Genomic DNA, 17,421 nt, shown 5'->3' with positions numbered 1-17,421 from the left:
ACTTTGAGGGCCAGAGGTAAGAAGCCTTCCCAGAAACTAGGCAGAAGGAATAACTTCCTCCTCTGTATTTTGTCAGTCTCTATTATAGCATGTATCACAACTAGGTTAATTATTTATATATCTGTTTTCTCTGCTAGAATGGTAGACACTTAGTAGCAAGGACAGCACCTCCTTTTATGTGTTTTGGAGTCCTCACCACCCACACATGCCTGGCCGATAGCTGGTATTTCACATTGGACTGCTAGATTAACTACTGAATATAAAAGCAAAATAAAATGTATAGTAAAATAATAAAGTTGAACAATGAGATTTTAAAAGACCTTATTGCCTTCACATCTATACTATTTTTATTCTCTAACTTCATTCCAAAGTCAAATGTAGGAAAGTGACAATAAAATTTTAATGAATGACCAGAAGTAAAAAAATGTATAAGGCTAGAAGATGTCGAGCTTTCATGGAAACTAAAAATTTTCATGTTTTGGGAATACATTTCTAAATAATTGTGCAGCTGAAATAAAACAAGTATGACATACTACCAAAAGGCAATTTTATATACTCACCACTCTTAAAGGATCCTGAACAAAGCCTGCTCACAAGAAGTTTTTGACGTAATTGCATAACTTCAGCTTCCAAGATTTCAACTTTTGATCTCCATTTTGACTCCTCCTCAGACAGCAACACAGCAAGGTGCTCTGTGTATTCTCTGCTGCTTTTGTCTGCTGGTTTTGAGCGGATAATTGCCAAGGCCAGAGCCAGCTTTGATGTTCTCAAGTACCATTTTTGAACATCCATCCCGGCTTTTGTCCCTATCATTTAATAAGAAAAAAGTTATAGAAATTCTTTTTAACTTGTGCAGTGCATTTCATTTGCTTAAAATAGATTTTGCAGAGTAACATTAATTAGTTAAGTTTATAATAAGACTTGGCACCAAGTAACAGAAAAAAAAAAATCAGGGACTGAAAACAGTATGAGAAAGTTATGCAGAAGAAAAATACACACACATGCATATTAAACATATTAAGATTCAATAGTAGGTTTAGACAATTTGACTTCTTGGGATGGAAAAAAACACATATTAATTCATTTAGTTGTTTCTAACCAGAGAAATGTATCAGAATCTCTGAGGGAGCTTTTAAAATATACTCCCTCAAAATTCTGATTTAGCAAATTTTGAGTGGGACTGAGGCTTTTATATTTTGAAAATAAGTCCACTGAATAACCAGAACCATTAAATTAAAGCATCTATTTATAAATTTAAGTCCTTCCTTTCCTCCAACCCATCTGTTAAATCTTGCATTCCTTAATGAACCTTTTACCTGCTATTCCTGCCTCTAACCAGCCCTCTCCAATCTATATGGAGAACAATCTTTTAAATATTTGCATCATTTAAGTTGCGAGTCTACTCTGATTCTTCACTTCCAAAGATTTCCAATCGTCATTCTGAGCATACTTTTCCAAACCAACAGTGTGTCACAGTCTTAAAATATAAACATACTTATGGAGGCCACATGACAGACCACTGCATACACTGCTTTAATATCATCCCTACTCATACGTATAAGACCTTGTGGCCTCCTCCAGGCTTTATTAGATTATCATGAGAGTTGTGCACATAAAATGTGCTAAATAAAAATGCTTGATGAAGAGTGAAAAGTAAGATGACCCAGAATATTCAGGACTTTCAGTTGCCCCACCTATCCTACTAACACATTTTCAAATTCTTCACCTTACATTTCAAACTTTATTTCCTTCCATTTCCCCAGCCTATCCTTCCATATTGGTTGGATCACACTCAACCAGATACAGCCCAAGGGTACTCCTGTACACATCTCTGCTCATAAATTTTCCACTGCCGTGATGCCCTGACTTTCTTATATAGCTTCCCAAGCCCTGACTGTGCACCCTTTAAAGAACAACTCATATACCAACATATAAAATTTTCTCAGGTCTATTCCCACCCACAGCGATGTGTAACTAACTATCTGATATCCTGTAATTTGGCACTGAAAATGTACAACCTAACAAATGGCTTAATGCCGTTTTATTATAATCAGTAATGAACACAAAAATCTGTATAAAATATGTTCATCAGAGCATTATTGATAATATTGAAAATGGACTGACAAATAGTTAAATTAATAAAAGTATGACTATACAAATGAATATTACTTAGCCATTAAAAATTAGATTTTTAGAAATTTTGTATTAGCCTGAGAAAGTATTAAGTACAACAAATGAAGACATGAAATTATATGGACAGTAGGATCCCAGTTACATGAAAAATGGGGAATATAAAAAAAGTAAATAGAAAGTATAACTGTAGAATTATTGGTGATTTTTATCCTCTTATCTTCATTTCTTTGTTATTTTTCTAATTTTATTCAATTAACATATATCAAATTATAATTAAAAATGTAAAGAAACTAGATTTCCAGAATCAAAGTACACAGCTTTGTATTTTCACAGCTGTTGACTACACTAAGGACTAGATACTGTCAAGATGAACAAACTAATTAGAATTATAGCTCCACTTATTTTAGCTTTCTCAACAACCATTTCACTCCCTGGATCATCCTCCATCTGCCATCAGTGATAGGAGCAGTGGACTCTACACTCATCACTCTCAGAAAAGCACCCTATGTGCACAGGACAGACATATGGTTTTTGAGACCCTCCTTCAAGAAGTAAGTTTGCTAATATACATAATGATACTGATTTTTTAAAAGGTGCCTATTCAAAGTTGTTTCAGTTAGAAAAGAATCTCACATTCAATTATAAATAGTGGGATTCTAGGCTAAAAGAAAAAACCAGAAAAACAGTTTATTAGCACAAGAGGACAAAGTTCTCTGGATAATAAAAACACAGCAAATTCCCTGTCATCCTGCAGAGATATTTAATTAATTGATTTAAGCAACCTGATTAACTAAATGTTCTGATTTTTAAGTTGTTGCATATGATTTGTTAATAGTCTTAAAATCATGCTGAATATCAGCTATCAGAAAGAAAGATCAAACTATAAAATTCTTATGGATTGTAACTATATCAAGGTCAGGGTCATTTGTCTGAACATTTAGATTTGTACTACAAATGAAAAGAAATAATTGCTAATAAAGAGGTTTAGCACAGGCTTGCAGGATATAAATCACACTTAAAATACACACAGAACAACATACAACCAAACAAAACCAGGTTTTTAAAACTGCTTCCTCACGTTTGTGTGTGTAAATGTGTGTATTTATAAATGTATGCCTTCTTAATTGTAGAACAGCATTCCTATCCTCAAAGTATCATTTGCAAAATAAAGATAATTCAGTTTCCCCTAATATTTCATGGAAGAAAAATGAACTTCTATGGCATCATAAGAAAGATATATTTGGCCTTTGTCCCCAGTTCCTGACACAAAGCTCTTAAATCCCTTAGAATTTCCTGAGGTAGCTTGTGGCAGGCCCCTAGAAAGCTTCAGGATAGGAATTAGTTGCCAGAAAGACCAAACCATAATTAAAAGCTTGGAACTTTCAGTCCCACCCCAAGCCTCCAGGGAGATGAGAGGGACTGAAGACTGAATTAATGATGGATCATGCTTTTTTGATGAAATCTCCATAAAACCCCCAATCAATGGGATTCAGAGAGCTTTCAGGTTGGTGAACACATCAGGATGCTAAGAGGGTGGCACACCTAGAAAGGATGTGGAAGCTCTGTGCAATCCCCCCATACATGGCCCTATGCATCTCTCCCATTTGGCTGTTCCTGTGCTGTATTTTTTATAGTAAACTGATAATAAATAGAGTGACTTACTGAGTTCTGTGAGTTATTCTAGCAAGTTATCAAGCCTGACTAGAAGGGTTGTGGGAACCTCTGAATAAGTCAGACAGAGTGCAAGTAACCTATGGGCCCAATACCTGCAACTGGCATTTAAACTGAGTGCAGTCTGATGGAACTGAGCCCTTAAACCTGTGAAGTCTGAAGCTAACTCCAGGTAGTTAGTGTCAGAATTGAGTTGAACTGTTGAAAATATAGTTCGTGCCCAGAGAATCAGAACTGGTTGTTGCTACTGGAAAACACCCCAGCTTCCTAAATATATTCTCTGTTTCACTGAGGAAAGATCAGCAGTAACTTTCAGAAAGCCTTTTTAAATTCAATTTATGCTCAAATAATTAGAGTAAATAATGAAAATGAACATTTAATATCTCCCATGAAGGTATGTAGTGTCTCTTAATTCTTAATAGTTTAAAGTATAAAATCAGTCTTTTTAGAACACAGCATCAATTCCAGCACGGCTTACTTGTATTCTTTTTTATTTGGGAGCAGTTCTTACCATAGTAACATTCCCCATGGGGCTGTGAAAAAATGTAGTCATATTCCATATGACCTTGGATTTTCCCTCAGGCAATGCATGTAGAAACAGCTACTCCACACATTATTTTGGCCATTTGTATCATTTATTTCTCCTGCCCTAATTTTTCCTTATTGAACTTTAATTTGCTATCAACTTGCTAATTTTCTGAACCATCAAGTATTTTATATTTATTTTATATTATAACTTCAAATTCTAAAGTTACTTCATCACCAAGATCACTGATGAAACATCTACAAAAAAAAAAAAAAAAAGCCACAGACCAGGAGGATATTTTCCTAATACGTATCAAACATCTTCAAAGTATGTATTCCCCTCTGTCCCAGCAATACAAGTTCTAAGATTTCACCTTCAATAAATGATCAGAGCTGCATACAAAACTTTATGCCCATACATGATTTATAGAATTATAACTACCAATATAAAAAAAAACCTGTCACCAGTCTGAATATCTAATAATAGAGATCAAATTGTGATATATCACATAACTTAACTAAAAATGTTTTTGAAAATATTTGAAGTTATGGAAAAATATTTCCCACATGACATTAAATGTACAGTAAAACATAAAACAGTAAATGCAGTAAAACTGCAAATTAAAAAAATCTACAGACATATAGACATTAATATAGTGATACATTTAAAGACAAAAGGGGAAAGGGAAAAAGAGAGGGAAGGAACAAAAGAAAAAGAGAAAGATAAAAAGAGGGAAAGAAGAGAAAAGACAGACTTACTGACCAAAATAAAAGCAACCCTTCACCATGAGTTGAGGAAGTCTGAATGATATTATTTTCTTACTTATACTTTTCTATATGCACTAGTCCATTTTGCACTGCAATAAAGGAATACCTAAGGCGGAGTAATTTATAAAGAATATAGGTTTATTTGGCTCATGGTTCTGCAGATTGTAGAGAGGCATGGTGCCAGCTTCTGCTTCTAGGGAGGCCTCAGTAGGCTTTCACTCATGGTAGAAGGCACAGGGAGCTAGTGTGTCACATGATAAGAAAAAGCAAGAAAGGGAGGGAGGTCCCAGACTCTTTTTCACAACCAGATCTCAAGTGAAATGGTTACCACAGGGAGGCCCCAAGGCATTCCTGAGAAAGCTGTCCCCATGACCCAAACACCTCCCACTAGGCCCCACCTGTAATCTTGAAGATCACATTCCAACACGAGATTTGGAGGAGACAAATATCAAAACCATATCACTATAGTTCCCAAACTGTCACAATAAACATTATAAGACATGTAAGACAGGAAACTATCTTCATACTGATCCTACAGAAATTGTCCCTATTCTATATTTTTCTAAGTGGGAATTACAGAATATGTAGAAGACTGAAACTGGACCCTCATCCCATACCATATACAAAAATCAACTTAAAATGCAATAAAGACTTAAATATAACATGAAACCATAAAACTACTAGAAGAAAACATAGGGAAAGAGCTGCATAACATGGGTCTTGACAAAGATACTTTGAATATGACAGAAGGACAGGCAATAAAAGTAAAACTAGACAAATGGGATTGCATCAAACTTAAATGCTTCTGCACAGCAAAGGAAACAATCAACAGACTGAAGGAACAACCTGCAAAATAGGAGAAAATACCTGCAAACCATATATCTTATAAGGGGTTAACATCCAAAATATACAAGGGACTCCAAAAACTCAATAGCAAGTCCCCATATGCACAGGCAACCAAAGCAAACATAGACAAATGGTATCACACCAAGTTAAAAAGCTTCTGTGCAGCAAAAAAAAAAAAAAATCAACAAAGTGAAGGGACAACCCAGAGAATGGAAATAAATATTTGCAAACTATCCCCCTGACAAGGAATTGATAGCCAGAATATATAAGGAGCTCAAACAACCCTATAGGAAAAAATATAATAACCCGACCAAAACATGGGCAAAAGATTTGAATAGACATTTCTCAAAAGAAGACATAGAAATGGCAAACAGACATATGAAAGTGTTCACAGCATCACTGATTATCAGAGAAACACAAATCAAAACTACAATTAGATATCGTCTCATCCCAGTTAAAAGGGCTTATATCCAAAAGACAGGCAATAACAACTGCTGGTGAGGATGTGGAGAAAAGGGAACCTTTGTACACTGTTGGTGGGAATGTAAATTAGTACAACCACTATGGAGAACCGTTTGGAGGGTCCTCAAAAAAACTAAAAATTGAGCTACCATATGTGCAGCAATCTCACTTTGGGTGTATACTCAAAATAAAGGAAATCAGTATATTAAAGAGATATTTGCACTGTACGTGTTGTAGCACTATTTACAATAACTAAGATTTGGAAGCAACCTAATTGTGTATCAACAGATTAATGTTAAAAGAAAATGTGGTACATATACACAATGGAGTACTATATTCAGCCACAAACAACAATGAGATACAGTCATTTGCAACAACATGGATGGAACCGGAGATAATTATATTAAGTAAAATAAGCCAGGGACAGAAAGACAAACATTGCATGTTCTCACTTATTTGTGGGATCTAAAAGTCAAAATAATTGAACTCTTGGACATAGAGAGTAGAAGGATGGTTATCAGAAGCTGCGAAGGGTAGTGGGGGACCTGGGGAAAGGTGGGGATAGGTAATGGGTACCAAAAAAAAAAAGTAGACAGAATGAATAAGACCTACTATTCAACAGCACAATAGGGTAACTACAGTCAATAATGTGTTCCTAACTCAAAAGATAAATGTTTGAGGGGACAGAAGCTGCATTCTCCATAATGTGGTTATTTCACATTGCATTCCTGTATCAAAGTATCTCATGTACCCCATAAATATATACACCTACTATGTACCCACAAAATTTTTAAAAAACATAAGAGTTTTAAAATTCAATAGCCAGAAAAACTAAAAATGTGCAAAATACATGAATAAAAAATTCTCAAAAGACATATGAATAACAAACAGATGTACTTTTTAAAAAGCTCAACATCAGTAATCATTAGGGAAATGCAAATTAAAACCACAATGAGATATCATCTCACCCAAGTTAAAATGGCTTTTATCAAAAAGACAAAAGAAAACAAGTGTTGGTGAGGATGTGGAGAAAAGGAAATCTTTGTACACGGTTGGTGAGAATATAAATTAGTACAACATCTATGGAAAACAGTATGGAGATTTCTCAAAGAACTCAAAATACAACTATCATATGATTCAGCAATCTTACTTCTGTGTACACATCCAAAGGAAATGAAATCAGTATGTCAAAAAGGTATCTGTACTCCAATGTTTGCTGCAGCATTATTCGCAATAGAAAAGATATGAAATCAACCTGTGTCCATCAATGGATTAACAGATAAAGAAAAATATGTAATAATGAAATGGTATTCAGTCTTTAGAAACAAATTTTGTCATTTCAGCATTAATGAACCTGAAAAACATTATGCTGAGTGAAATGAGCCAGGCACAGAAAGAACTTCTGCATGATTTCACTATATGTGAAATCTAAAAAAGTCAAACCTATAGAGAGAGATAGAATGGTGGTTTCCAAGGGTGGGGGCCAGAGAGAAAAGGGGAGATGTTAGTTAAAGGACACAAAGTTTCACTTAGACAAGATGAATAACTTCCGGAGATCCATGGTACAACATGGTGACATAGTTAATAATGTTTTGTACACTTGAAAATTCCTAAAAGAATATATCTTAAGTGTTCTCACCACACACACAAAATAAGTATATGAGGTGACTGCTATGTTAATTGGCTTGACTTAATCATTTCTCAATGTCTATATATTGAAAATACCATATTGTATACTTTAAATTTATAAAATTTTTATTTGTTGATACCTTAATAAAGCTGGAAAAATAATAAACAAAGAAGATTTTAGCTAATTAAAAAAAGCAAAATGAAGAAGCATTTTGTATGAAGTCTCAGAGCTCTGCACCAATCAATTTTTGATTGTGAAAAGAAGCTTAGCCTGTAGCGCTTACCTCTGCAATTCTGAGACATCTTCAACTGTAAAATACACCACTGATTCAACAACAGCTTAGGTGTAGACAAGGGGAATAAGAATGAAAGAACAGTACTTGCACATTAAACATAACTTCAACCGAAATTTTAAAGGGCTTTCAGAATTGAGGAAACATCGTCCATGGAATGAGAATTCTGCCTCCTAGCTTCTCTAATCTACCTTCCTGATCAGCTTTCCCAAATTCCACTGAGCCCATTGACTTCAGCCATTTCCACAGTCCATTTCCATATCCCTTCCTCTGAATGCCTTTTCTGTTCTTTTCACGAATTCAAAGGACACACAGATTTTGGAAGTGTGGCAGAAAACTTTCCAGTATGACCAAGCAGCAAGCGACTATCCCCTGTATCCCCAATGCCATGAATACTGGCTCACAGTAGGCACACTACTAAATACTAGTGAGTAAATGAATGAATGAATACATCAATATAGGTCTTACAATCACAGGGCTACTTGGCCAACTCTTAACCCTGGCTCTCATCAGTAAGCCTTGGTCAATTACATACTAGGAAAATAGCCTTGGAGTGAGAATAGGTTCTGAAGGGAACTTAATTAGTTAACCAAAAGGTCACATCTGTCTCTCTTCACTCAATAAGACATCCTTTCTTCACTATTTCCACTGAGTCTACTCTCTCCAAACTATGCCCTTCTACAGTATAACCTTAAACTTTCACCAAAATAATTATTGAGTAAAGAAAATACAGTAGGAAAGGTAAAATCTAATTCGCATACAGTTTTAGGTCAGAGGGTAAGCTATAAGGGAGAAAACCAGATTTTATCTTATGTGAGACCTACTCTAAATACTTGCCAAGAAAGCAAGAAACTGAAGGACACTGGCTAAACACTCCTTAAATCACTGAGATGAATGTAATAAGGCAACACGTGAGTGCAGGAGGAAGTCCTCATGTATCATGATGGTGAAATATGCATTTATCAAATCCCAGTGTGGGGTGCAGCAAAGCTGGCAATGCTAGAACAGTAAGAAATTACAAGACTTTTGAGATAATTAGTTTAATAGTTTCAGTAAAGTTTGGACAAGGTCTAACATGTAATTTTTGGATTAGATCCGTCTGACAAATTTCCTAATTATTGTTATAGTTTCAGCACATACTGTACTGTAAAGTGTTCTACAGATTAATGTCATATGAAATTTTACATAAAAGAATGAGGATTTACTCCAGATTTCAAATTTTTCTACTTTTATTATTAAGGGCCCCTGTGGAAGCCTTTCCAGCAGACAGTCTGTGCGTGACAGAAGGCTTGCAAAGATAAAAGGATACAGGCTTCTTTTTTTCCTTCTGTTCCCATCAAAACAAATCAACTATCTATCATGTTTCTCTTGTTGAAAAAAGAGTTAACTAAGCATGGATTTTAATTGTCTACGGTCTCTTAACACTATTTTTTTTAATTCTATCCCACACCTTTTGATTTCAAATTGCTTCTTTGTTTTGTCACAGGAATGATCTCTGGATTCTGGCACAATTTCACATGGAAACATGCATCACATATATTTTATAAGATAACAGAAAAGAGTGATTCAGAGATTTAGAAACATGTACACATGGCACAACCAGCAATCACATTCCACTATGTAAATCCATAAAAGGAAATAGGGAGCAGATATGTACTATTAACATGGAATTTTAAAAAATAGTTTGGAAGAACTATAGGTGTTCCGTGGTTACACCGGTATTTTACACACTGAAATTGACATAATCCTCATCACAAAGATAACATATTGTTCGTAGAGTACATTTTAAAAGTCTGATGAATTACATAACTCAAATTCATAAACTTCACAAATTTGGAATCTTTATAAGGCTATATATACCCTGGCGGTGAAAAAAAGTCCCGCATCATAAAATAAGAATGAACATAGGATGAATCCAGAAAGCAAAGAAATAACCAGAAGAGACAACTGAGAGAGGTTGTGTCAATCCCAGGGAAGAGACCAGGCTTTTCAGGACCAGCTGAGCCAGGGCCTTAGCTTCAAGGGAAAGAGGAGATTAAAGAGGGGAGATGATAAGGTACAGAGTCCTGTGGAAAAGGTAAATGGCCCTATCCAAAAAAGTCATTTTGTAAATGACAAATTAGGAAACTGATTTTTTTTCTAACTTCTATTATGTAAAGCCTTCTGAGTATACTGAAAATACAAACTCAAGAAAGTGCAGTCCCACAGACAGATTTTCTTTAGGGCTCATTATTAATTCTGATAAAGGATCCTACTTCTCATCAGTCTCACTCATTTAAATTTCATTGAGGAGAACACCACAAATTTCAGACAGCAACTGACAGTGTGTCATGGCTTCTTCTCTCAGGGCTCCATTTTACAAGTAAATCTAATACTTCCTTTATTATAGTCTACATGGATTTGCATGCCTAAAAACAAAATAGAGCTCTACTTTCACTAGCCTAAAATAACTTATTAAGAGAGAGGGACTGTTTCACAAATATGGAGCCCTTCCATTCTATACATCTTCTGGCACGTGATGCCCTTTGCATTTTTGGCCCTTTAAGCTCATTCCTTAACTTGTTCCAGGTAACAAACACACAAAGGTAATATAGCTCTTGTTGCAGGTTAGCCATAACTCAGGACTGGTCCTCTAGTTTCCAGGTTCTATGAATAAGTATCCCCTGAAATCAGAGAATAACAGATTCAATCTACTTTCATACCACAGAAGTTGCTCTTCTCCACTGAAAACCCATCAATTCATAGGATCCATGAGACTTACCCCACTACCCCACTGAGTACCACTACAACCCCAAACAAGCTAAATACTAGAAGACCTTTTATTTTTTTTATTTTTATTTTTTTGAGATGCAGTCTCGCTCGCCCAGGCTAGAGTGCGGTGGTGCGATTTCGGCTCACTGCAAGCTCCGCCTCCCAGGTTCACGCCATTCTGCTGCCTCAGCGTCCCGAGTAGCTGGGACTACAGGCGCCCACCACCACGCCCGGCTAATTTTTTTTTTTCTTTTGTATTTTTAGTAGGGACGGGGTTTCACCGTGTTAGCCAGGATGTAGAAGACCATTTTTAAAAAAATACAACACTCATGGCTGGGCACGGTCGCTCACGCCTGCAATCTCAGCACTTTGGGAGGCCAAGGTGGGCGGATCACGAGGTCAGGAGTTGCGGACCAGCCTGACCAACATGGTGAAACCCCGTCTCTACTAAAAATACAAAAATTAGCCAGCCATGGTGGCGCATACTTGTAATCCCAGCTACTCAGGAGGTTGAGGCAGGAGAATCGCTTGAACCCAGGAGGCGGAGGTTGCAGTGAGCCGAGATCACACCACTGCACTCCAGCCTGGGAGACGGAGCGAGACTCTGTCTTGGGGACGGGGGCAGGGGGAAACACCAATAAACAGCATAAAGCATATGTCCATGGGCACTAGGGGAGGACATACAAAACAGAAATTCGTCTCTAGGTCTCCTTGCAGCAAGCACCATTCAAGGTGAAAAGAGTCAAAAATCCTGCAGTCTAACAACTGCTGTCTTCTCATCCTAGACAAGTATAATCATGCGTCCCATAATAATGAGGATACCTTCCAAGAAATCCATCCTTAGGCAATTTCATAACTGTGTGAACACCATAGACTGCACTTACACAAATCTACATGGTATAGCCTACTACACACCTAGGCTATACAGTATAGCCTACTGCTCCTAGGCTGCAAACCTGTACAGCACATTATTCTACTAAATACTGTAGGCAACTGTAACACAATCATAAATATTTGTGTATCTAAATATATCTAAACATAGAAAAAGTACAGTAAAAATACGATATAAAAGATTTAAAAATGGTATACCTGTATAGGGCACTTTAAGATGAATTGTTCTTACATGTCTGGAAGTTGTTCTGGGTGAGTCCATGAGGGAGTGGTGAGTGAATGTGAAGGCCTAGGACATTACTGTATACTACTGTCAACTTTATAAATACTGTACACTTAGGCTACACTAAATATATTTAAAATTTTTTCTTTCTTCAATGATAAATTAGCCTTAGCTTACTAAAACTTTTTACCTTATAAACATTTTAGATTTTTTTAACTTTTTGACTCTTTTTTAATTACACTTAGCTTAGGAACACATATACATTGTATAGCCATATCCAATACATTTTTTCTTTATGTCCTTATTCTATAAACTTTTCCTATTTTAAACTTTTGCATTTTTTTTTTACCTCTTAAACATTTTTGTTAAAAACTAAGACATAATCACATACATTAGCTAGACATACACAGGGTCAAGAACATCAATATCAATGTCTTCGACCTCCACATCTTGTCCCACCGGAAGGTCTTCAGGGGCAATAAAATGCATGGACCTGTACTTTGATAACGCCTTCTTGCAGATTGTGTCCGTAGGACCCACCTGAGACTGTTTTGCAATTATCTTTTTTTAATAAGTAGAAAGAGTGCACTCCAAGATAATGATAAAACATATAGTAAATACATAATCAAATAACATTTATTCATTATCATTATCAAGTATTTATGTATCATGCATAATTGTGTCCTACTTGTACATGACTGGAAGTGCAGGTGTGTTTACACCAGCATCACCACAAACATGTACGCAATGTGCTGGGCTATAACATTGTGATGGCTCCTAAGTCACCAGGAGACAAGGATTTTTCAGCTTCATTATAATCTTATGAGACCATCCTTGTAAATGCACTCTGTCATTGACTGAAACATTGTTATGCAGGGCATGACTGTATACCAAACATTTCAAATTCCATGCTTCACCTACCAATCAGAACTTGCCTTCCTCAGAATTTGAGATCTAACCAATTAGAGATCACGAATCCAAACAAATTCATGACAGTCAAAAACTGGCCTCAAGCTGACATCACAGCCAGGCCTTGGTTCCCATGAGAGATACAGGCAGAATAGCAGCAGAAGGGACATCTGTTTTTTATTTTTGGTAATGCCATTTGTATTACGCAATTTCTAGAGTCTTTTTTGTCATGCTATCTTGTGATAATGAAAGGGGTGTTTTACTGATAATAGCATAAATCTATTTCATCTGATAAATGGAATACTCAAGCAATAAGAACTAGCCTTGGCTGTATCAGCGTGTTAAGTTCAGCTCCAGGGTAATCAATTAAAATCAATTGTTTATAACCATGAAAATTTTTCAAAGTAGCTCCTGCTGTAAAAGATACTCAGATTTTTACCTTAACATGGTTTCTGAGTCTAATTGTCCTTTTGGTTACTACAAGAAAATTGTAAAAGTATCACCTCCTTACAAATATTACTGAAATACAGAAAATAAAAGAAAATAATTTATACATGTAGTATATGTGACAATTTATCTTAAAATAAAACTTTTGAGATATTCTTATAATAAAAACATGTATTTTGCTGGATGAAAGGATTTTTCTGCTAAATTTATTTTCCTATGTCATTATAGGAGATTACAGATATATAGGCTCACGGCCCAGATCTGGCCTTCTGAAAGACAACCGTTATTGAGGCTGAGGTGAGGACATGTGGAGAGGTGAAGAGGCCAAAACTGAGAGGCCATTTAACAGAATACTGCCATAATCCTACTTCTGTCTGAGAAATGAAAGGTCCAAACAGGGCAATAGGAGAAAAAGTGTCAGGACAGAAAAGACATAACTGAAGTAAAATCAAAAGTACTTTATGATCCATTAGATACACTATACTAGGGAAGAAAAGATATCAAGAATGACCCCCAAGTTCCAGCTTGCACAACTATCTAGACAGTGATAATATAAACTGAGAAAAGAAGGCAGAAACAAAAGAGACGTACAGGAAGGGCCAGCTAGTGCCACATGTTTCTTACCTAACTGCAAGTTAGAGCTGTGGTAGGCCATTGGGAAAATGAAACTGGAGCTCAGAAAAGAGATGGATATTGAGAAATCATGCAGGTGGCAGCTGAAGCCATGAAATAGACTGAGGCAAAAAATCCAAATTTACTTTTGCAGTAGGAAAGGTTGTTTTAAATATTTTAAAACAATTCTGTTTCTATCAACTGTTATCTTAATTCAAAGGTAATAATAAACCTTATATTTCTCACAGAACTTTTCTAGCATAAAATGACTGAAGTAATATAAACATCTTAACCATAGGCCCACATAATATGCCTCTCTATAGACCATTAACATTGTATTTTTACCTACAATGACTAAGCCTATGCTCATCATTCTAATAACCACTCTGTGTAGTGTGTGACAACTCAATGACAGAAATTCAGTTCCACAAATATGTTGTGACAGCATACCACACTTGAGGCCCAAACTGTGCTAGAATCCAAACATAAAAAGATGAATTAGATATATTTCTTGCTTTTTTACAGTCCATAGTGATGGGGGAAATGGTGGAAAGAGAAAAGAAAAATTTAAGAACAATTCAATCTGATAAAAGAATAAAGAAAGTCACAGAACAGAGGATGACATTCATAGGATCATCCTAACCGCCAGGCTTCCCCACCCAAAAGTTCTTAAACTCACACTCAGTGAGTCTCTAAGAAAAAGAATGACTGGATTGCCTGAAGTCACCATCCACTCATATCATTTCTTTTCTACAAAGCACGCAAATACCACAGGAATCTTATTGAAGGCTTCAGTGGTTATTTAACATTTATTATTATTATTGAAACGGGTCTTGCTCCATTGCCCAGGCTGGAGTGCAGTGGCACAATCACGTTTCACTGTAGCCTCAGTCTCCTGGGCTCAAGCAATCCTTCTACCTGAGCATTCCCAGTAGCTAGAACTACAGGCGTGCACCACCATACCTGGTTAATTTTTTTTTATTTGTTGTACAGATGGGGATCACCCTATGTCGCCCAGGCTAATCTTTTATTATTATTATTATTAATTACAATAATTATAACTATTTCATAGTAAAGTACAACTACAATTTATGACTTATTATTATAAAAATGGAGATTAAACAAATAATTGAGGCCATGATGATGGATAAATTAAGAGGCACCAAGAAATAAACCAATAATTTTCATGAGGATCTCTCCTTGTAAGTCCTTGTACTTCATGCAAATGGTTGTAGAAAGTGGAACAAAATTTCAGGACATCTGGACACTGACCACCCAAACCCAAGGCAGTTCAACTTCCAAACTTCGTGGTTGACAAGTTCTATCTGGCCTGGCTAGACTATGATTGTATAACTGAGGCCATTAAATTGCTTTGTAACTAAGCTCAAACTTATCAATGAAAGATGACGAGTAAGCAGAGAAACTTGAAATGGCCATGAGAACAGCCATAGCAATGAAACACCTCAGGGACACTCGGCTGAAATTGTATCCAAAGCCTAGGCTTCTTCTTCCTTCATTATAGTTAGTAGTGGCCCGTTTGAGTTACTTATGGTTACCATGAGCTTTCTGTACAGGAAGGAATGTGCACATGAGTAAATCTACAGAATTCTGTGAAAATTGATGTTATATCTATGGTTTTCCCTCCCTAAACTCTCATATTTACAAATGATAGCATTGAGATTGAGCAGAAAATTTATACATACAGCAATTAAGGTACGACAGTGGGCTCTGCTTTGAGTAAACTGGTATTGATAAGAGATATTTTAACTGGGTGTCAGCCAATTTTGACTCAACCTTTTTTTAAAAAAAAAGCAGCAATATTTCTTGTTTCATCTTAACCATCTAAAATGCCTTAAGGGGCACTTTTAAATTAAATTTTATTCACTCAGTATAGAAGACTTCTTAAACTAAACACATATAGAACATTAAACCTATTTAAGTGGTAAGGGGGAAATTATCAGTTTTACTGCATTAAAATTTAAAACTTGTGTTCATTGAAGACATCATGAAAAAGAGGTAAGCCACAGCCTAGGCAAGACATTTTTAATACAACTATTCAATAAAAGGTGACTATTCCTAGTATCTAAAGAGTACCTATAAATTAATAAAGATAATCCATTAAAAATGGGCAAAATATATAACAAGCAATGCACAGAAAAAGAAAACACTATGCAAACATAAAAAGACAGCGACATATATATAAAAAGAGACATGTTAAAAACTGTTCATGCCTTCACTGTCTGTAATAAAAATGATAAATTACGTATCTGTTGATAAAACAACTAAATAAATTGAGGTATATTAATACGAACAAATACTATTAAGCAACGAAAAATGAATGAACTAGAGTTACATCCATCAAAATGGATAAATTTCACAGTTAAAAGAAAAAAGGTATTAAAATGCATATAATTTAGGTAATTAATATAAATAATACAATATATATTGCTTAAAAACATATCCATATGTAGACAAAGTATAAAGAAATGTATAGAGTGGTATATCCCAAGCACTATGATTACTTCTGCAGGTGAAGGAGGAGTTGCAGTCAGAAAAAGGAGAAATTTGTTCTGTCTTGTAAAGATCTATTATTTTTTTTAATCTGGGAGGTGGGTACACTCATATTTGTTGTATTACTGTCATTTGTTGCTTAATGACAGAGATGCGTCCTGAGAAATACATTATTAGGTAGTTCTGTCATTATGCCAACATCATAGAAAGTACTTAACAGGAACCTGGATGGTACAACCTACTACAAACATAGGCCCTATATGATATTGCCTGTTGCTCTTAGGCTACGAACCTGTGCAGCACGTTACTACATTAAATACTTCAGGCAATTGCAACACAATGCTAAGTATTTATAGATCTGAACATACATAAACATAGAAAAAGTACAGTAAAAATATGGTATTATAATCTTACAGTATTACCATAGTATATGCAGACCACTGTTTACTGAAATGACATCATGTGGTACACGACTGCATTTTGTTGTGCTTTTTTATAATACACATATTTAAAAACTCTTATTTTCCCTTAGAATAATTGAATAATCTTAGATGTGACTTAAAAACAAGGGCCTAAACATAGAATTTGAATAAAGAATTAATGTCATTAATATAGTCAAGCCCAACCCCACTGCTGAAGGAAGTATTTACTGTGAATGTTACCAAAAAATGCAGAAAGTTGTCTTTTTAAAGCATCGCTCTACCTTTTGCAGCAGAACATTACGTTTCAGTTCTACCTGAAACACCTCTC

At 35.5% G+C, this 17,421-nt stretch overlaps 1 protein-coding gene across 1 annotated transcript in view; it reads right to left on the bottom strand.

Annotated features, from left to right (window-relative positions):
• Positions 1–17,421, bottom strand: part of MEI4 (meiotic double-stranded break formation protein 4) — a 261,601-nt gene that overhangs the window by 225,668 nt on the left and 18,512 nt on the right. Inside the window, exon 2 of the mRNA XM_019028929.2 lies at positions 561–806. Coding sequence (XP_018884474.1) covers positions 561–792 — 232 coding nt within the window. The 5' untranslated portion in view covers positions 793–806. The remainder of the gene's footprint in view (positions 1–560; positions 807–17,421) is intronic.

Source organism: Gorilla gorilla, chromosome 5 (assembly GCF_029281585.2).
Source record: "Gorilla gorilla gorilla isolate KB3781 chromosome 5, NHGRI_mGorGor1-v2.1_pri, whole genome shotgun sequence".
NCBI lineage: Eukaryota > Metazoa > Chordata > Mammalia > Primates > Hominidae > Gorilla > Gorilla gorilla.
This window is presented reverse-complemented; position numbering and strand designations above follow the sequence as displayed.